Source organism: Geotrypetes seraphini, chromosome 5 (assembly GCF_902459505.1).
Source record: "Geotrypetes seraphini chromosome 5, aGeoSer1.1, whole genome shotgun sequence".
Taxonomy (NCBI): domain Eukaryota; kingdom Metazoa; phylum Chordata; class Amphibia; order Gymnophiona; family Dermophiidae; genus Geotrypetes; species Geotrypetes seraphini.
In genome coordinates, this window is record NC_047088.1 from 90,238,540 (window position 1) to 90,261,105 (window position 22,566).

The 22,566-nt window shown below is 43.1% G+C and overlaps 1 protein-coding gene across 3 annotated transcripts in view; it reads right to left on the reverse strand.

Annotated features, from left to right (window-relative positions):
- The window catches only part of LOC117360807 (zinc finger protein 883-like), an 86,103-nt gene that overhangs the window by 12,821 nt on the left and 50,716 nt on the right, over positions 1-22,566 (reverse strand). For 2 of the 3 annotated variants that reach the window (XM_033945212.1, XM_033945211.1), the window contains exon 1: positions 2,255-2,372. The exons of the other annotated variant lie outside the window; for it this stretch is intronic. In XM_033945212.1, the coding sequence (XP_033801103.1) occupies positions 2,255-2,278 (24 nt within the window). In that variant the 5' untranslated portion in view covers positions 2,279-2,372. Of the gene's footprint in view, positions 1-2,254; positions 2,373-22,566 lie in introns of those variants that run through there. 3 annotated transcript variants of the gene reach the window in all.

A 22,566-nucleotide genomic window follows, 5' to 3' on the forward strand; every position in this document is an offset into this window, starting at 1 on the left:
CAGCGGTAATTCTTATGTTCTTATACCACTTAGTGGCAATATTTATTTATTGATTGATTGATTTGATTTATTTCCTGTCCTCCCCAAGGAACTCAGAACGGGTTACATGGTAACATACATAACAGTTAGCAAACAAGGCACATAACAATAATTAGCTGCTAAAAGATAATTTGTGTTTACATTTCTTATAACTTGCTATACTGCCCTTGGTAAACCATAAGACTGATTTACAATAATAAATACAAAGTAAAAAATAAAAACAGAGGTCCCAAAATTCAGAGTGATTTAACCAGTCATTAACCAGTTAAATCACTTATTCAGGGCTAGCTTCTAATATTTTGCAGCACTTAAACAAGTGCTGTTGAACATCATGGTTGGTGCCAAACTCAAAGCTGGCTATGTTGGGGACATTCTGGAGGCGGAGTCAGCACTTGGCCACTTAAGAGCTGAAATTCAACCCTTAAGCAACCAGATTTGCTGCATAAATGAGAATACATAAAAGTATGTCCTATTTTAATGCAGTAATCCATGGTCACTTAAAAACAAATGGATATTCAAAGCCAAAGTCCGCACAGGTCCCGGTTTTGAATACCTGAAAATAACGCTCACTGCCTGATGGCTGAATATTGATCCCATAGGAAGCAAAGCATGAGAATGACAAAGTCATAGAGTCAGCTCCTTGATATCACCCAATTCAATTCAAACCATAAGCCCTAGAAAAATAGTAAGTCTTTAGATCAGCCTTGGAGATGTTCTTGGAGATGGAGATTCTCACTTGGAGATGTTTTAGCAAAGCATTCCACAATAAGGTAACAAGAATATAGAAAGCAGAATTTTGAGCGTCCTCAAGATGAGTGTGTGTGAGGGCAAGGATTGCCATATATGTGGAACTAAACTTGCAGAAACTCCTAAGGGTTGACCTAGAGAAAAGATTTTCAAGGCAATTCTCAGTCCCTCTGATGGTGTTTTTTCCTGTTGACCTATGGATATTTTACAAAAGGTTCTGCTTTCAGTGGGCCTCCCATAAAACAGGCTAGATATCGTAAATGTCTCAACTTGGACATTCTTCTCTGGATTTTATATATGGTGCTAAAATTTGTGCATGCAATTTAACTAATGAGCAAATGAGCGCCAATAATTGGTGTTAATTAGCAACAGTTTGGGATTTGCATGTGCATCTTGCAACGTGCTACTCTATAAAGATGCATGTGCATACTTTTTAGCATGTAACTGAAAAGGTGACAAGGCCATGGGAGTGGCATGGGTGGTGGGTCAGGAGTGTTCACTAAAGATGCACTACAATACTACTATTTATTATTTTTAAAGCACTACCAGATGCATGCAGCGCTGTACAACAGAGGATCTCCACCTAATTTGCATGCAAGGATTTATACTGCACTAGGTTTCAGCTATGTAAATCCTCATGCCCAAAAGTTGGGCACAGATCCTAGCGCTGAACACTATTCTATAAATGGTGCCCATTTCTAAGTGCCATTTATAGAATAATACTGTGTGCATTTTTTGGGGTACCCAAAGTTCGGCACCATTTAAATAATCTAGTTTTCTATTTCCAACCTAGATGCTTTATACAAAATCAGGCTTCAAAAGTCAGTAAAATAAATGGACTAGCTACACAATGCAGCCCTCTGATAGGGAACCCCACCATTTCTGCTTTACATTTCATTACTCATTGGTAAAAGATACAGAACAGTTGTACTCCAACCACAGTGAATGAGCACATTATAAATCCCCTGCATTAATGAATTTGCAATCACATGTTCTGCAGCAACCCTTCCCCCACTAGTAACCATCCGGCAGACAGAGATTCACTGCACTTTCCATACAAGAACTGAGTAGGCACAATCTAATCCAGAAAGCAGACAGCTTGAAAATCACTGCAAAATTAATGTATTTTTGCATGAATTTCCATTAAAAATGCTCTACCCAGAGGTATACAATAGCAATCCAGTTCTAGGTAAGTAAGAATTCAACTAGGTAACAGTTCAGAGGGTTTGAATTCAGCCCATCTGAATCAGCCTGTGTAGGACCTTCCTCCTTAAAGATGTTATCCATATGAACTAAGTATGCACATTCCTGGTTTTGTTCTTCCCCTGCCTGGGAAGGAAACCAGGCAACGGCTCCTATTTAAAGCTGTTTTCCTCTTGGCTCTCTATTTTAAAAAAAGAAGTCCTTTTGATCTAAATATGAGCCACAGCTGTTTCATTTGTTATCTAAACCTCAAGATGATTCTCACCTGATCAGAATCTGGCTCAGACATTTTTCTTTCTGCTGTGCTGAGAATCCTCTCCTTTTCAGTCCCAGCCGCAACTTCCGGGCACTGGGGGATTGATAGAGACAAAGAGCTTTCTTCCCCCCCCCCCCCCCCCCCCCCCCCCCTCTTCAGATGGCAAGAATATAAAGCTCTAGGCTGTGTACTTAGCAGCTTTGTGAGGGCTGATTCAGCATCTGCCTTCTCTGAAAACAAGGAATCCCTTGCCCCACCTACCGACCAATACAATTCACCAACACAGAACTCACAAAAGGGGCTTCCTGCAGCTCCATCCACTGACAAAACCCGCCACATTTTAGTTTTCTGATTTTACCTTGTCTTGAGTCCTGTAATACAGAAAGGTTCAAGGTGCAGTAGTAAATAAGGTTGCCAGATTTTTGGTGAGTGATTCTGGGGCACTTGTTCCCTGTAGCTTGGCATAATTAGTGAGTGAGGAGCTCATTTCCAGGGGAGGGGGCAGGGAAGGTAATGGTAAGGGGACTGTCCACCAAGAAAATCATAATAATATACTTTCAACATAGATTAGTTCCTGATACTTCACATGCTTTAATTTTTGTTGCTGCAAAATATGTAGGATTCAAAGAACTTTTTTGTGCCCCTTTCCATTTTCTATCTGTTTCAGAGGAAGGGGTAAAACGCGGATCTCATGGACCTTACAGACCTCGTGGATCTAAAACTGCACGTCCTTAAAAATCTGAAGTCCGTGCATTGACAAGTCCACCTTTTAGCTTATTCCACCGTTTTTCCTGCACGCTCAGCTCAGGCCCCCAACTCTGCCTTCCCTAGTGGCTAAGGAGGGAGGAGGCGCATAAGAACATAAGCAGTGCCTCTGCTTGGTCAGACCTGAGGTCCATCATGCCCAGCAGTCTGCTCACGCGGCCGCCCATCAAGTCCAGGACCTGTGTAGTAGTAACCCTCTTTCTATACCCTTCTATCCCCTTTTCCTTCAGAAAATTGTCCAATCCCTTCTTGAACTCCAGTACCGTATCTTGTCCTATCACTCCCTCTGGAAGCGCGTTCCAAGGCATTTGCTAATTAGCAAGATCACCCCTTCCTCCAGATCTCTCCTTCAGCGCTGATTCCGAGAGCCCCTGCGATATGACACTGGATAGCAAATAGCTGGGGTTTTTTTTTGTTTTTTTTTTGGGGGGGGGGCGGTTAAAAAATGTGTGCAAAGTTCTGCAGTGCATCTGACCTCGCAGACCTCATGGATCTGAACTGCACATCCTTAAAAATCTGAGGTCCGCGCCACTTTTAGTCTCTGGCTCCAAAAGACCTCTATGACATTTTAGTGCTGACAGATCCTAATGCTTTTCCCTCCCTATGCTGAGACTAAAAGTGGCACAGACCTCAGGGCAAAAGTTTTGCCGCTAGTCTCAGCATAGGGAGGGAAAAGCATTAGGATCCATCAGAGCTAAATTGTCATAGAGGTCTGTCAGAGCCAGAAACTACAAGTGGCACAAACCTCAGATTTTTAAGGATGTGCGGTTTTAGATCCGCAAGGTCCATGAGGTCAGCGTTTTACCCCTTCCCTCTAATGATTGTTCTGGCCTTGGCTAAAATAGCTCCTGCTGAAAGAAAGAAAAGCATAGACAGAACTGAAACAGGGGAAGGGGTAAAACGTGGACCTCATGCTGTAATGTCCATGAGGTCCGCATTTTACCGCTTCCCATCATTAGACAAGACTAGATCGCCTAGGGCAGCTATTTTTTTGGGGCAGCAAAGAAGCAGCTGCAATCAAAGCAAAACAATATACAGTACCTTGATGCCCACACAAACTCAAAAAATAATTAGCAAGTAATTCAATCTTCATTTGTATAGAATTTATGTGTAATGATCATGATTGTTAAGTTTAATTATCAAAATAATGGAGGGGCTGCAAGCTAGGGAAAGATAATCAGGGGCGTACAAAGCCCAAGTAGATATAGGGTGCCCACTATATAGAAACATAGAAGATGACGGCAGAAAAGGGCTACAGCCCATCAAGTCTGCCCACTCTGCTTACCCACCCCCTGTCTATGCCCTAATGACCCAATTTCCTTATCTTGACCCTCGTAGGGATCCCACATGGGTATCCCATTTATTCTTAAAGTCTGGCACGCTGTCTGCCTCGATCACCTGCACTGGAAGCTTGTTCCAATGATCAACCACTCTCTCTGTGAAGAAATACTTTCTGGTGTCGCCATGAAATTTTCCGCCCCTGAGTTTGAGCGGGTGCCCTCTTGTGGCCGAGGGTCCCTTGAGAAAGAAAATATCATCTTCCACTTCGACACGTCCCGTGAGGTACTTAAATGTTTCGATCATGTCTCCCCTCTCCCTACGTTCCTCAAGAGTATAGAGCTGCAATTAGTTCAGTCTCTCTTCGTACGAGAGACCCTTGAGCCCCGAGATCATCCTGGTGGCCGTCCGCTGAACCGATTCAATTCTGCGCACATCTTTACTGTAATGTGGCCTCCAGAATTGCACACAGTACTCCAGATGAGGTCTCACCATGGCCCTGTACAACGTCATTATGACTTCAGGCTTTCGGCTGACGAAACTTCTATTGATACAACTCAATATCTGCCTTGCCTTAGATGAAGCCTTCTCCACTTGATTGGCAGTTTTCATGTCTGCACTGATGATTACTCCTAAATCTCGTTCTGCTGAAGTCCTAGTTAAAGTTTCTCCGTTCAAGAAGTACGTCCTGCATGGATTTCTGCTTCCAAGGTGCATGACCTTACATTTCTTAGCATTGAAGCCTAGCTGCCAGGTTGAGGACCAACTTTCCAATGTAAGCAGGTCCTGCGCCATATAATTCTGTAAACTGCATTCACTTACTATATTACATAGTTTGGCGTCATCGGCGAATAGTGTTATTTTACCTTGAAGCCCTTGAGTCAGATCCCCTATGAATATGTTGAAAAGGAGTGGACCCAGGACCGAGCCCTGCGGCACTCCACTGGTCACCTCCGATGTTTTAGAGAGGGTACCATTAACCACCACCCTCTGAAGTATGCCACTCAGCCAATCATTGACCCATGCAGTTAGTGTCTCTCCTAACCCCATCGATTCCATCTTGCTTAGCAGCCTGCGGTGTGGGACACTGTCAAAAGCTTTACTGAAGTCCAGGTACACGACGTCCAAAGACTCTCCCAAGTCCAACTTTCTTGTTACCCAGTCAAAGAAGCTGATGTGATTGGATTGGCAGGACCTACCCTTGGTGAATCCATGCTGACTGGGATCCCGAAGATTCCCTTCATTCAAGATCGTGTCCAATTTGCTTTTAATTAGTGTTTCCATGAGTTTGCACACTATTGATGTGAGACTCACTGGTCTATAATTCGCAGCCTCTGCCCTGCAACTCTTTTTATGCAGAGGAACAACATTAGTTAATTTCCAGTCCAGGGGAACTTTCCCCTTACTTAGGGAGAGATTGAATAGCTCAGCCAAATGTTTCGCCAGGACATCGCTCAATTCTCTGAGCACTCTTGGATGCAAATTGTCTGGCCCCATGGCTTTGTTCACCTTGAGTCTTGCCAGTTCACTGTAAACTTCACCTGGTGTGAACTCAAAATTCTGAAACGGGTCTTCTGTGCTTTGTGTTGCATTCAACTGCGGACCGTGTCCCGGTGCCTCACAGGTGAAGACTGAGCAGAAGTATTCATTCAGTAGTTCGGCTTTATCGGAATCTGCTTCCACGTAACTTCCATCCCGTCTTCTAAGGCGTACTATCCCACCTGTGTTCCTTTTTCTGTCACTAATATACCTGAAGAAGGATTTGTCCCCCTTTTTAATGTTTTTTGCCAGAATTTCTTCCACTCGAAGTTTTGCCTCCCTAACTGCCATTTTGACCGCTGTAGAACTGGTCCTATATTCTACCTTTGCCTCTCTTTTCTCCGTGCGCTTGTAGGAGAGAAACGCTTTTTTCTTCTCCTTAATGAGGTGCGAGATCTCCGCGGTGAACCATTGGGGTTTATTGTTTCTTTGTCGTTTATTTACTGATTTTATGAAGCGGCTAGTTGCTTCATGTATGGTTGATTTCAGTGTTAACCACTTAGCTCCTACATCATCGGTCTCCGCTTGGTCCTGCAGCATTCGATGGACGAAATCTCCCATGCGTGCGAAGTCTGTGCCTCGGAAATTGAGTACCTTTGTTTTCGTGTTTGATCTAGGGAAGCCTTTCCTAAGGTTGAACCATACTATGTTGTGGTCGCTTGAGGCTAGCGTATCTCCTACTGAGACCTCTGAGACTCTTTCCCCGTTGGTGAGTATCAGGTCGAGGATCGCCTGGGCCCTAGTGGGCTCCGTTACCATTTGTTTGAGATGTGCTCCCTTTATGGAGGTTAAGAGCCTCCTGCTACCGCTGGTTGTCGCTGAAAATGAGTTCCAGTCTGCATCAGGCATATTGAAGTCCCCTAGCAGTACAGCTTCTCCTCGTAGAGTGATATTCTCTATGTCTTCAATTAATTCTGCGTCCATGTCTTCCAGTTGTCTTGGGGGTCTGTATACCACACCTAGATACAGGCATTTTTCTCTGCCTCTTGCCAGGTTTACCCAGAGGGACTCCCCGGTGTACTTGACATCTGTGATCCTGGTGGTTTTGATGTCCTCTTTAATGTATAGAGCTACCCCCCCCCCCCCCCTCCTAACCTGCCCTCTCTGTCCTGACGAAGTAGATTGTAGCCCGGTATAGCCATATCCCACCCATGTGAGTCCGTGAACCAAGTTTCAGATATTGCCACCACATCTAGGTCGGCATTCCTTATTTCAGCCTCCAATTCTACCTTTCTACTGACTCTTTTTTAGCACTTATTTTCTTTTCCTTCTTATGCATCTTCGTTCTTCATTTCTCTTTGTATTTTTTTGTTTGTTCTCATTTCCATTTTCCTTTTGGTTGTTGTGTTCACCTTCAGTGATCTCCTTTTCTCTTCCATTCCTCCTCCCCTTCCTTCCTTATGTTTCTAGAGATCTACATTTATTTGAAAATTAAATGACAAACACAACAAAAAGGTTAATTTCATTTTCAAACTAAATGAAACTTTCTTCCCCAAATTCATTTTTGTCTTTTTATTTTAAAACTGTAAGAAGACAAAACCTCCCCACTTCCTCTTCCCCTTTATCTCTCCCAGAAGTCTCCTCCTGTGTTTTTTTGGAGGGAAATATAACAGGCCCTGAACAGGCTGGTTTTGGGGGAAATTCCCTAAAGAGGGTTGTAGAGGAACATCAAAGGGATCTGTTGCTCTGATGGTTAGGTGATTGGAGACAAAGTTAACTATTTCCTCTAGGCTGGCTATGTCAATGCAGAGAAATAAATTAGTAAATGAGACTGGCAGACTGAGTGAGGGATTGAGGAGCCAAATAAAGAGATTTCCTGGGAGCAGCAGAGGCAACTGGATTCAGTCCAAGGGCCTCAGGTGAGTTCAGCTGCTATAGGTGGGGAATGGGATCATTCAGATGTATTCCAGCTATACCCTTCCAGAAGTCTAGTTCTGTGATGAGCACACAGAGGGTTCCCAGATATCCGGGTTTCCCCAAACATGTCCTCTTTTTGAGGACTCTGTCGGGAGTCCAGATGGTATTTTACTACTTTTGTCAAGGGAAAACCAGATATCTAGTAACCCTACAGCAGTGGTCTTCATTGCAAGACATGCGTTGACCTTCTGGGTAGACCACAGAGACCTTCTGGGTGGCTCCTGCTTCTTTCTGGAGTCCCCTCCCCCGCCCCCGAGATCCATTGTTTGCTCACCATTCTCATTCCCAGCGGCTGCTCTAACTCTTCAGACAGCTGGCGGTGTGAGTGAAGTAAATATGCTGACATTGGCGACCTGGAAGATTTTCCTCTGCTACTGCTTCCTGTCCCTGCATAGGTGGGAAGCAGTAGCAGAGAGAAAGCTTCTGGGTCACCGAAGGCAGTGTGTTTACTTCACTCATGCCCGAAAAGTTATAGCAGCGCTGCTGGGAAGAACAGTGAGCAAGCACCAGATCCCGACGGGGGTGGGGGGGAGGGGAATAGCATGGGGAGGGTAAGAGAGATTCTGGACTGGGAGGGAAGGGGCAGACAGAGATGCCAAACCATGGGAGGGGGAAGGGAAGGAGAGATGCCAGTTCATGGGAGGGAGGAAGGGGAGAGATGTCAAACCACTGAATGGGTAAGGGGAGGAGAAGAGAAGAGAGAGATGCCAGACCAGGGAAAGGAAGGAGTGAGAGATTCCAGACTAAGGCAGGGGGAGGAGAAGGGAAAGACAGAGAGATGCCAGACTACAAAAGGGGGGAAGAGTGAAAGGCAGATTGAAAACCGGATGGAAGCTTGAGGGCATAGATTGGTCCAGGTGTGGTTTCTTGAGAAGAGGACGAACTAATGCATGCTTCCAAATCAGTGTACAATGATTTTTCCTGTATTTCACTTATTTAAAGCTTTAAAAATGAATAAAGAATTTTTTTAAAAATGAACGATGCAGAGGAGAGAAAGGGAGAGATACCAGACTGTGGGAAGGAGAGGATAAAGATTCCAGACCATAGGAGGAGAAAAAGGGGAAGACAGATGTCAGAGCTACCCAGTAATGTGCCTAGAATTCATGGGTCTTAAATCGAGTTCTGGCTGTAGGGGGTAGCTTTAATCTAAAATTTCCTTATCATTGTTATATTTTGCTAAATGGTAAATACTTTTATTTCCTGGACCCTAAACAGCTCAGTCAAGAACCCTTTTACTAAGCTGTGTTAGGTGCTAGTGCGCAGCTAACTCAAAATGGCCTAACGTAGGATGTTGCTTCAGCATTCTGCGTAGAAACCACAAGAAGGCAGAATAGTCAAAAGGTTCAGGAGGGGGCCACTCAGGGACCCAGAGTTGTTGACTTCATTCAGCTAAGTTTGTCATTTTTTATTTTTGTTGGGGAGTCGGCTGACTTGGTTCAGGCTGGGGCCACTCTGTGGTTTCACTTGGTTTTTCACTGCAGTTTATTTATTTAATTATTTGATTTGTGATATTTTTCACCTTTGATTTATTGCACACATCGGGTGCCCTGTGATGGTGTGCGGGTGGGGGTATGTTACCTCTACCTGACTTGTGAAGCGTTGGAGCTTGTCTCCCGTCGCTGCTCGCTCATACTGAAGGCACCTATTATAGGGTATTTTCCTGTCCATTGTCACGTTGTACCACGTGGGGTGTTCAGTTTGGTCCCTGAGTGGCCCCTCCTGAACCTTTTGACTATTCTGCCTTCTTGTGGTTTCTAGTTTAGGTTGTGGCAGTCCTTTTGGAGTGTTTTTTGCGTGCGTCAGCATTCTGCGTGTCACAATTGCCAATGTTACCTTCATCATATTGTCCCTCATCTTGGACATCATTCAACCTTCCAGACTCTGCTGCTCTATTACGCTGTATTGCATCTCTCAACCCTCCCTCCCCTGCCTCTGACCTCTAGCCAGCTTCTCTGGTTAAGAAATTATCATCTAAATTGACTCCTTTTCTTCTGCCATTGTTTCACCGAAGTCTTCAAGAAGACGCCATTCGTTTGATTTGGAAACATGCATTAGTTTGTCCTCTTCTCAAGAAACCATTTAAGTAACCTTCCTCTGGACCTCCATCCTTTTTATATTTTTTTGAACGCATGGTCTCCAGAATTGTACACAATATTCAAAATGAGGTCTCACCAGAGTCTTATACAGGGGCATCAATAACTCCTTTTTCCTAATGGCCATACCTCTTCATTCCGGGTATGCAGGGCCACATTTTGGATTTGTAGGTACTTGGAGGGCCTCAGAAAAAAGAATAGTTTAATAGCTAAAGAGACATATGATCAGGAAACTGTTTTATTTTACTTTTGTGCTTATGATAAACATACTACCTGACGGGCCACATATGGCCCCCGGCCCCGCGAGTTTGAGACCACTGAGATAGAGAGTCAATATTATCAGCATTTCCAGAGTACTTCTTGTCTCCACCGGAAATCTAGTTACACGTGTAACATACAAAATATAGAGTTAGGATCGCACGAGAATTACGGTTTTTGTCCCCCCCCCCACCAAAAATATTTCAGCTAACAATGAAGGCATATAAAATAAGCCACTTGTGCGCCCTTCTGAATCCTGCTTGTCAGTGGAATAAATACTGTTTTCTGCATACTGCAGGAATAATAAGACACAAATCCTACCTATCTTCCCGAAAGAACTAACTGAGGAACTGTGGAGACAGCTGTTCACTGGAAGGGCCACACATAAGAACATAATAATTGCCGCTGCTAGGTCAGACCAGTGGTCCATCGTGCACAGCAGTCCGCTATATTAAGTTCTGATCTCTGGGAGAGCAATTTTGTCCTGGTGCTATCAGATAGTGTCACAAAACTTCTGTGCCTTAGCAATCCTGCTTTCTACAGAAAACATCTATTACAGGTGAGTAATAATGCTTTTCTGTCTATTCTGTTTTTAAAAATCCTAGACTATTTCAGATTTTCTCATAACCTTTCATATCAGGATATTCTAAGCTGCATTTAATCAGTAGTTCTTTAAGAGACCTTACTCTGAACCATATACTCCTGAGCAACTGTTGGCTTTCCCCCAGATTCTAGTTAAGCTACTCTGTTTTCAGAGGTTAGCTCCAGCAACCTGATTCTAACGTGGTTAAGGAAGCAGAGTCTAAAATTAAAGTCATGGGAGAAAGATGAAAGGAGATAGGCTGAGGAGTAACCTAAAGAAAAACTGTTTTACAGAAAAGGGAGTGGAGAAGAGGACAATATTAGAATATAAAGAAAGCTTGACAGAGAACAAAGATCTTTGAAGGAAAGGAAAGGATTGTAAAGCTGAACAGGAGGTGTAAATAGGTGCACTACATACAGTCTTTATCTGGTTACATGTTCTCTGTTTCGATGTTCCTAAGGCGATGGTACTGAAAAGAAGGAAAGATCTTTTTTTTCTGTAGCAAATATACTTTTCCCTTTAAGAAGGGTTCTGCATCACAACTTCCAAATTCAAGAGAGCATGATATAAGCACATAAGATCCCTAGTTGCAAAGAAATGAGGGGGTCTATCGAATGCAGCAGGAGGTTACTAGAGTGGGCAGACTAGATGGAACTAATGGTACTTATCCCTGTTATAGTCTGTGTAATGCAAGAGCTGATGAAGCAAAGAGGAGCTTGGCTGGAAAGTATCTGTATTAATTAGGTCACCTGTATATGTCCCTGATGTATAGGATATGTAGCCATCAAACCTAACATTATATCATGGATTGAAGAAGAAGAACCACCAGGGCTCAGTGATCCTTGGGACTTGAAAAGAAGCAAAGTTATTAATCACTCCATCCGAGGTAAGAAACAGTTACTGATGTGGTGCAGATCCAGTGCAGCCTCAACAGAAAAAACTTTAGTAATAATCCTTAGGTAGGTTCATAGCAAAAATACATGTATAAAGTTATGAAGTAACTTCTAGATGAGGAATGAAATTTAATTTATGTTGGGACTTATACAGTAAAACCTGCACAGACCAATTTTTGTGTGCACTTGTAAAAAAAACTTAAGATTTTTGAAAAGCCAAAATGATTTACCATTTATTATTTATTGTTACTTACTATTATCCACCCACCCCCTTTGATCACAACTCTGATCGGTTCACAGACATATAAAAGTAGTGAAAGGAACTTCAACATTCATCCAGGGCAATGCCATAGGAAATTTTACAGGAGTAGAGGGGGTTGCCATATCATCGGTTCACCAATGATCAGTGTTAAAATTAAGTGGTTGCAAAGGTGAAGTGAAATAAGTGAGCCTTAAGAGCTGAACGAAAGTTAGTGTAAGAGGGCTATATAAGGGAATGTGGTAGAGAGTTCCAGAGAGAAGGTGAAAGAAAAAAGAAGGCACTATTTCTAGCTGATTTATTTATTTGTTTTAGTATTTATATACCATAGCCTACCGTATTTTTCATTCTATAAGACGCACCTGACCATAAGATGCACCCTAGATTTAGAGGAGGAAAACAAGAAAAAAAAGCATTCTGAACCAAATTGTGTACTAATATATACCAGGCTCTGCACCCAATCCCCTTCCATCCCTGCCCTACCAGGCTATGTTGGACCAACAGGAGATGCAGCTAATCAAACCCTAATGCAGGAGTGCCCACACTTTTTTGTAATATAAAGCAGTTACTGTACCTCTTCCCAAGTTTGGCCAAACTAGTCTTTAGTGCAGGGACACAATCCCATGTCTGGAGAAGAACCTTAAAGCAGCCCTGCTTTCTGACAATACTTCTTGCTACCAATTAAAGCCTGGCTATAAATGATATAATCCACTACTAAGCAAAGTCAGGAGCTCCTGGAGCATTGGTTGCCATGCCTCCTTCATACCAGCTCTGAGAAGCAGCGATCACTGTGGACCCGGTTCACGGCTTCTCGCTCCTCCTCAAGCACTCGGTCAGACTCGGGATGAACTTGATAGAGCCCCGTTGCTGCTGCCCGGAGATTCCCATCTCCCAGTGCCCAGGAAAATGCAGGGCCTGACAGAGAAGAATGTGAGCGGAAAGCGAAGGCTTCCAAGGCAAATAAGGGAAAAAGAATAGACAATATTAAGACCGAATATAGAAGAAGAAGAAGAGAACAGGAAGAGAATCATAAACATAGGAAAAAAATTGTATGAAATAAAAATAAAATAATAAATAAAAACAAAAACAAATTTAAGAAGAAGAAAAAATAAATAAATAAAAATAAACGGAGAGTAATTTAAATCAGTTAATTAAGCAGCTCAGCAGATCTCTGGAATGTTGGCTCAATCGCCAGTGACAGGTCCTGAAGCAGCTGAAGGCAAGGAGGCAGATGCAGGAAGGGCCCAACGGCCGAAGGTAGAAGGTCAAGGAGAGAAGGTGGGCTGTCTCAACTGTCAGCTGTTTCCATGAGGGCTGTATGCTGCATTTGCATCCAACACCCTCGTCTCTGGCTCCATCAGCTGCAGGTGCTAGCTGCTCCCCATCACTGGTCTTCGTGGCAACATTGAAAGACTGTGCCCTCGACAGTATGCAGGACGCTCCCGCAAGCCGCCTCCTCCATCGACGCACACCCTCCAAGCTCCTCACGATTCATCACTCTCAACCCGGCAAGTCAAACATCATTCTCCCCATTGCTGACCTCCATCAAATCGGCAAACTTTCCAATACCACTCCTTAGCCGCACGCTTCTCCTGGCCAGTTAGTAGCTGCCTGTCTCCGTGCGCCCTTAAGCCCAACGGAGCCTCGATCCACGAGGGAGGCCAGCATGCTGCTACTGCGCGCAGCTCTGACAAAAATGTCACTGTTTTGGAAATTTGGAAGGTACGAGGGGAGGGGGGTGTTACATTCACTCCATAAGATGCACCAACATTTCCACCCACTTTGGGGGAGAAAAAAAGTGCGTCTTATGGAGTGAAAAATACGGTAAGTGGTTTACATTCAGGTACTCAAGTATTTCTCCCTATCTGTCCCAGTGGGCTCACAATCTGACTAATGTACCTGGGGCAATGGAGTGTTAAGTGAGTTGCCCAAGGTCACAAGGAGCATCACTGGTTTGAACCTACAACCTCAGGGTGCTGAGGCTGCAGACCTAACCACTAGGCCATTCCTCCACTCCATTCAACGAAGACAATGAGATGGGGTATAGGGGATAATAATGGAAGCTAGATAAGGCTATTCACCAAGGCAAACCAGCCTCTGAGTAAAGGTTAGGATTTTTAATTTGTAAGGTATAGGGAGCAAGTGAAGTTTCACTAAAGGAGTTGCAGGATCTCTATGCTTTGCCCAGCAGAGAACTGTAGGTGCCATGTTTTGTAGTATGGTTTCAGTAAAAGAAAAATCAGAAATAGCATACTTGTAGTATTCTCATGGATGGAAACTCCAATATGTGTTGGTTATATAGCATGTTCCTTTACTAGGGCACACTAAACTGAACATGTGCAGCTCTTTTGTCCTCTTGATTCTTCCTGCAGGCTTCCAAGGGGTATATAATTAAGCCTGGCACAGAGGGGCTTCTTATCTATGCAGAGGCACAGGATTTTTAAAACCATATACCACATTTTTCGCTCCATAAGACACACTTGACCATAAGACGCACCCTAGATTTAGAGGAGGAAAATAAGAAAAATTATATTCTGAACCAAATTGTATACTAATATATACCCGGCACCTTTAAATTCCATCCCAGGCGCCTATAAATTCCATCCCAGCCCCCCTCCCCCCAGTGGTACCTTTAAATTGTGGTGGTCGCTGAACCGCTGCCTGCTGATTATATTGGGGCCAGCGGTAGGAAATATATACGATAACAGTAATAGAACAATAAAACATAAATGAAATAAAACGGAAAGAATGAAGATGAGAACCAACCCCCTCCCCAGTATTAAAGCAATAAACCCTGCTTCCGAAGGATAAGTAGAATGCCTAGTGTGGGAGAAACTGGTGGAGAGTAAGAACCAACAGTTGTATGCTGTGAAAAGGAAAAAAATAAGATCACAATAAAGATTTACAAAAAACTCTAAGAAATGTCATTAGATCAAAATTAAATCATAATGGGTGACAACGAAACCAAAATAAATAAAAATTAACAGTCAAATAAGGCCCATTTAAGTCCAGCTTGAAATTACCGGTAGATCTGCTCAGCGCAAGGCCAAGGAAACGCTGTCGACTGTAAACTAAATCGGCTGAAAATGCTTCTGTTTTCTTTCTGGGGGATGCCGACTCCAGCTGTTTCAGCAATCAGTCCCCCTTCGGAGTCAATGAAGCACTGGCCTCTCCCCTGCTCTCTTCCACGCTGGCGGCCACTAAGTTTGAAGGCTCAGAGGCCGATGACAACTGTTGCGCGCTGCCTCCCCTTCGGGTGGAGTCTGCGTTGCTGGGATCGCTAGCGTTGATAAGCTTTTTTCCCCTCTCTGCCACCATCCCCAGCCTGCTGGGCTGTGCCTCCTAGATGTCTGCGGTAGTCTGTGTCAGCTGAGAGCATCCCGAATGCTAATCTCCCATGTTGCCCGATGAAGTCTCACAGGCCCAGGCAAAAGTGCACTTGTGCGCCACTGGCCCCAACATAATAAGGAGGCAGCCATCCAGCGACCACCACAATTTAAAGGTACCACCGGGGGAGGGTGTATGTGATATATTTGCTGCATAAGACGCAGCCTTATTTCCACCCATTTTTTTTTTTGTGGGGGGGGAAAGTGCATCTTATGGAGTGAAAAATATGGTATGTTAAGTTATCCTAGGAGAAGCAGGCAGCATATTCTCACATAAATGGGTGATGTTATCAATGGAGCCTGGTAAAAGTGTATTTGTACTTTTAAGTTTTCAAAAACTTTGTGACTGCCCATGAAAACAAGCCCTGCAGAACATTAAATAGATGTTAGCATTTTACAGAAAATCACACCATTCTGTATGAACTTTAGGGTTGTCCTTTCATAGAATGCATTCACATTATGTGCATTTATTTGACATTTTACATTAGTGTTTTAAAGCAGGTTTAAATCTTTGAAACTTTGGTTAGAAATGCATTTTTGGGTAAATTTATTTCATAGGAACTATAAGTAATACATGGTATTTGGTTATTAAGGCATGTAATAAAATGTAAATAAATAAGAACATTGGTGTCTTTTTTTTCAAAAGAGAAATATGGCATGTAGTCAAGCTGAATGGGAGATCTGCAAAGAAGTATTTGATAACCCATAGGGTATCTGTCCCCAGGCATATACTGCATCAGAGATTGTGTAATGTTTTCTATAGAGGGCTGTTTTGTCATCAAACAAGCCTGTTAAAAGCTTTTAAGGATCCTTGATTTCATTTCTAACAGTTTGTTTTTTATGTAAAAGCTTATTTTTCATGTTTAAAAGGGAGTCAGTAGAAGGCCAGTAGAGGAAGCCATGTATTAGAGGAAAAGAAAGTAAATTTAGCTAAGAGGGAATAAAAAGTACAATAAAAGAGAAATTTCTTCCCCATTTTGATGCCACTTAAAGAAGAAGTAATCCCTTATGAGGGGCCACTGAAAAGTTCTCAGCCCTACCAACAAAGTTGGAGCAGTCTCCATCAAGGGCTATATATTTAGTCCAATGGTTTTCCATTTTTTTTGTTCCATCGGAAAAATACGGAATGAAAAAAAGTGGAAAATCGCTGGACCTCGATGGAGACTGCCCCACCTTTGCTGGCTGGGCTGAGAACTTTTCAGCAGCCCCCTCATATTACTTTGCTTCTGGTCTAACTGTGCCTCCTCCCCATGATGGTATCCTTAAATCTAGCAAAGGCACAGTGGGCATCCAGTGGGAGGTGGGGGATTAAGTTGGCTTTAATATAGTACCTTACTGCAGTGGTATAAACAGTGCAACAGGTGAACATCATCATAGCCACACTTAGGAGGGAATTCATCAAGCAACATTAAGGCTTAATGTACTTTTAACGCATGTTAAGGGAATTATCAGCACTAAATTCTAAAGCTCATTTTATACCTATCAGCTTTTAGGCGCCATTGAGCGCAATTATCAATCATCTGCTAGGTGCCATTTATAGAATGGCGCCTAGTGGCATCTAAGCGGTCTTAGACACCGGTAGGCGTTGAATCCTTCAGTGCACTCTCATTTAAACTAGTGTTTTTTGGTCTAAATGAGTGCGCCTACTGGTGGTGCCTAAGTCAAACCATGCCCAAAATACACCCTCAATCTACCCCTAACCATACCTTTTTCCTAGTAGACGCTTCAGAATAGGTGCTTACCGAGTAGGTGCCTACCAGCTAATTAATTTTTTAATGACTTTTTAATGGTGCTTTCAATTAACAGCACCGATTAAGCCAATTAAAAAATTAAGTTCAGGTGTTTAGATCGGCTAGGCACACCAATCTAGGTGCCTAACTTTAGGCTTCATTTATAGTATCAGGGCCTTAGTGTTTAACATGCTGTAGTTCCCTTAACACATATTAATTAAAGTGCATTAAACCTTAATGCTGCTTGATCAATTTCACCCTAAGTGGAATGTATTGAAAGGCTTCACCTGAATGATCCAGATACCTAAAGTGACTTTTAATACTCCAAATATCTGCTCTATTGCAGTGTAAGTGAACACATAGATTCAGTTGGTACCTTCTGTCCAATAGCTCCTCAGAATGGTCAATATTCATTTGGTTAGTGTGTCTTAAAATGTCTAGGGTCCATTTTGCTAGCTGTGGTAGCAATGCTGCCATGGTAAATTTATAGAAGCCCATTCAATTACTTTGGGCTTCAGTGCATTTACCGCAACTTTGTAAAAGGCCCCCTCTATTGTGTGTATTAAAACACTTAGGCCCATATTCTATAAACTGTTTAATAACGGTTTTAAAAGAAAAATATAAGTGCCTATCGGCACCTGCATTGCGGCTACAGAAGCAGTTTATTTTATGCCTAACTCCAGTGTAGGCATGGCTAATGCACCTCCATAGCTGCGAATCACATGAAAGATAGGTGCCGAAAATGAAGGCCTTGTTGCATGATTAACACGCTATTGGCGGCCGTTTCTTAGGCAGTTGTCGCTGACAGTGCCATTTATGGAATCTGGGCCTTAGTGCATATTTAAAAATCACTATTAAAATGAATGTGTGAAATTAACTGAAAAAAAACCCACCCCAAAATCAGAGAAAAATATAAACTAACCAAAATCTTTTTGCCTGCACACATCCCTATTAGGAGCCATGATTTACGCCCGTATTCTTTATAGCTCAGGAGGAAGCTATGGAGAAACTGACTTGTACTGACTGTCTGTTCTCTGTATACTACACTTTCTTTCAGTGACTGTCTTTCCTACAAATTCCCCTACTTCCTACCCCACTCATGATTGCAGCAGATAACAAGTGTTAAAGAGTTATTAGTTTAGTTTCAGCCACGGAAGGTTATCTCCTTGTAAATATGTTAGGTTATGTAGCAAAGAGCAATGAACTGCCCACCAGTCAGTATTTCTACTGTCTTGGCTCCTAAAGCAGCCCCTTCCCTTTCATGAGGTGGTGTAGGCAGGCTTAGTTCATAGGCTAGGTTTTACTTAATTCTAGAGCACATCACATCCACAGTCTGACAAGAACAAGTGGTGAAGCTGGACTAAGCCAGGGCTGAACACGTAGTAATGTAGAAATTAAAGGGTTTGTGTGTGGGAAAACTGCATGCTGGAGGATGTGTCCTGATACATTGAGCTTTCCTAAAAGTTGTAGAGTTAGTACCTTGAAATACTAAGCAATCAACTCCACGCCTATTTATAATCACCTATGTCTATGAGATTGTTTATCTATGGTTACTCAGGACAATCCCAGCAGCTCTGCATGTTTTGTTGTTTCTGTCTGATTGTAATAATGTGTTCATTGATAATTCTAGTGCAATAGGTGACACATTAGACCAGGGGTCTCCAAAGTCCCTCCTCGAGGGCCGAATCCAGTCAGGTTTTTGGTATTTCCCCAATGAATATGCATTGAAAGCAGTACATGCACATAGATCTCTTGCATATTCATTGGGGAAGTCCCGAAAACCTGACTGGATTCCGCCCTCGAGGAGGGACTTTGGAAACCCCTGCATTAGACAGATGGGTAGTGTCCCCATGGCCGTGTGCCATCTGCAGAAGGAATCCACTTTGGATTTTTTCTCTGTGCCTCTGCTGGTTTTTTTCACTGTGCTCACTAGCTCCATCTACAGTTTTTTCTTTCTGCACATGTGCCAGCAGGAGTGTGTTGTTCTGCTTTCTCTTCTTTATTATTTTATTCGTCTTCCTGACTTTGTGGTGTGCGCTTGCAGTCTTCCACCTTTTCATAGCACCCTGATATGAGCATTCTGATTTTAGAGCAATTTGATTCTCCGGAAGGTGCTCTTAAGATAGCGAGGACCATGTCTCGGTTGTATCCTCTAGCACAGGAGTGCCAACAGCTTCTGGGTCAGCCTAGGGTGGATTCTTTGGTTGTGCGGGTGACTAAGCACACCTCTCTACCCAGTGAAGGTGGTGTGGTGCTTAAAGATATGCAGGATCGCCGTGTTAATGTGGTCCTTTGGAGACTTTTTGATGCAGCTGCTTTAGGCATAAAGGCTGTTTCAACAGCATCCTTTGTCACATGCACCTGTCTCTCACGACTGCGCACGCTGGAGAGTGAGGCTGTGTATCCTCATCCTCAACTTCTTTTGGCTGGATCATACTATGTTGCTGACGCATTTTATGACCTTCTGTTGGTTTTGGCAAAGATGCTGGAGTACGCCAGCATCTTTGCCAGAATGCTCTGGATCAGATAATGGGCTAATGATTCCACTTCCAAGGCTATTTTGGCTAGACTTCCCTTTAAGGAGCAGTTTTTGTTTGGCAAGGGCCTCGATGACCTCATAAATTCTATGGTAGACTGTTGCCCTAAGACCCTGCCTGTCAGCAGACCCAGGACTTCTAGAGGTTCTGGTCGCTCTAATTTTCATGGCTTCAGGCGATCTAAACCATATGTGAGTGCCAAGTCACAGAGATTTTCCCAAGGCTCCCAGCCCAGGTATGCCAGCTACAGGTGGTTTCAGCCTTCCGCCTCCTGCCCTGCACCCTCTTCCAAAAAGATGCAATGACACCAGGCAGAGGGATAGGAGGCAGCGTTCCTGTCCTGCCTGGATTCACATTTCATCTGACCAGTGGATCTTGGACATTATTCGGTCAAGCTACAAGCTGGAATTTGCCTGACCTTTGACAGACTGGTTTGTGGACTCTCCCATGGGGTGGCTGGACAAAGCACTCAAGGTTCAACCCACTGTTCAATGCTTGCTGGATATTCAAGCTATAGAGCCGGTGCAACCCAAACTCTTGGACTCAGGCAGATATTCTATATACATTATCGTGCCAAAGAAAGGCTCCAAAGATTGAAGGCCTATTCTGGATCTTCAGCACGTGAATGCGGCTATCAAGGTTCCAAGTTTTCGCATGGAGATGGTACGATCGGTCATTTACAGAAAGTATGTTTACCTGCTTTTCAGCCTACTGGTTCCAAGATGCAAGATCAACTTTTGAAGAAATTGGATGTGTGCAGAATGCTTCTTCGCTACCTGGTGGTCACTAACAAATTTCATCACTCTGACCATCTGTTTATGCTGACTCATTCTGTTAAGAGGGGCGTTCCTGCGTCCAAGGCCATGATTTCCAGAAGGATTCGTAGGGCCATTTTGTCAGCCTATGTTCTTTCTGGGAAATGGTCTCCTGTTTCTGTTAAGGCGCATTCTTCTTGGGCCGAAGCTAGAGCTGTCTCTCCTGACGAGATCTGCAGGGCAGCAACATGGTCCTTTCTACATATGTTTGCCAAGTTTTACAGAATGGATGTGTCTTTGGGTCCTCGGCCTTATGGGCCAGCGCAGCAAGCCTGCCCTAGCTTTTCGGGGACTGCTTTTCTACATCCCATCTGTTTAGAATGTCTCATTTGTTGCACTGGAAAAAGAGATAATGTACTTACCCTGGTAAGCTCTTTTCCAGTAGATAGATGAGACATTCTAGACTCCCATACTGTCCTTCTTGCGCCTGCCTACTGTCTCAGTCTGTTTATGCTTCTCCAAGTTGTTTCTTGGATGCCTGTCAGCCCTTGGGGACTGGGAAGAATACTGTATATATGTTACGTTTTCTGCTGGAGTAGTTTCTGAGCTCCTTTGAAGTCTTTGTTGGCTGTTTGCAGTTGATGTTCTCATGTTAATCCTTAAGCAGAACAGTTGTTGCTGAACTTGATTGCCATGGATGTCTCTACTTCATGTTCATTTGGTTGCTCACTGTAGGTAGAGCTAGAGAGTATAGTGAAGTACTGCAGAGTTACAGAGAAAAAATCCGGAGTGGATTTCTTCTGCAGATGGATGTGGCCATGGGGACACTACCCATCTGTCTAAAATGTCTCACCTATCTACTGGAAAAGAGCTTACTAGGTAAGTACATAATCTCTTTTTTAGCACTTGACAAATACTAACTTGTCCTTTATTTCAATAGAGGATAAAGCCATGAACCCAATCAAGGTTAAAAATCAGAAACAATGTTCAAAAAATCTGAGATTAAAGAGAAAACTTAAAAGGAATGTTGCACTCTGTTCAGACAGCTGCAAACAGCTCTACAAATCAAGGAGGCATCAAGGGCACCCTGCAGAACGTAAGCTGAAGAAAGCCAGTGACTACCAAAAGGAAGCCATAAAACAAACTATGCAACTAGGAGTCTGCAGAGAGAAAACTTCAGACATAGATATAGAAAGATTCATCTTCCAGAGGCCCCTGAATAAAAATGGAAAATATGATTGTACTGAGTGTGAGAGAACTTTTTGTCACAGTTCCACATTTCTAAATCATCAGAAAGCTCATGTACAGAGGCAACAACAGGTGCATGAAAATGCTGAAAAAAGCTCTATTGAAAGCCCACATTGGATTATCAAAAGGAGAAACCATACTAGAGAGAAACCATTTCAGTGTAAAGACTGTGATAAGAACTTTTGTCACAAATCAAGCTTGATCACCCATTACAGGATTCACACAGGAGAGAGACCAGTGTACAGAATGTGAAAAAACCTTTGGCCACAAATCATGTCTTATTACACACCAAAGAACACACACAGGGGAAAGACCATATAAATGTACAGAATGTATAAAAAGCTTCAGTGACAGTTCACATTTTATCTTGCATAAGAGAACACACACTGGGAAGAGACCATATAAATGCCCTGACTGTGAAAAATGCTTCCATAGAAGCTCACATCTTAATGAACACAAGAGAACCCATACGGGTGAAAGGCCATACAAATGTGCATATTGTGAAAAATGCTTTGGCGACAGCTCAACTCTCATTAAGCATAAGAGAACCCACACAGGGGAGAGACCATATAAATGCACTTACTGTGAAAAGGGCTTCATTAAAAGTTCTCACCTTACTGTACACATGAGAACACACATAGAAGAGAAACCTTATAAGTGTTCTGACTGTGAGAAAAGTTTCAGTGACAGTTCAAGCTTCATCAGACACAAAAGAACACATACTAGGGAGAGACCATACATACGTGTGTACTGTGAGAAAAGCTTCACGGATCTATCTAGTGTCATTAAGCACCAGCGAATCCATACAAGAGAGAAACAATACAAGTGTCACGACTGTGAGAAATGCTCTGCACTTATTAAACACCAAAGTGCCACAGGTGACAATGAGAAAGAGAAGGCAGCAAGACGTAGCTATGGCAAAATGAAATTCAGTACTGGCTCTCCAATTTCCATAGTCATTTTACTTTTTACATTAAATATTATCTAAATTTGAAATCTATTCTAGTGCTAATGCCCATATAATGAGAAAAGAAACATTTCTGAGCCAAGGGACAGGAAGCTATTGAAATACCACAGTAG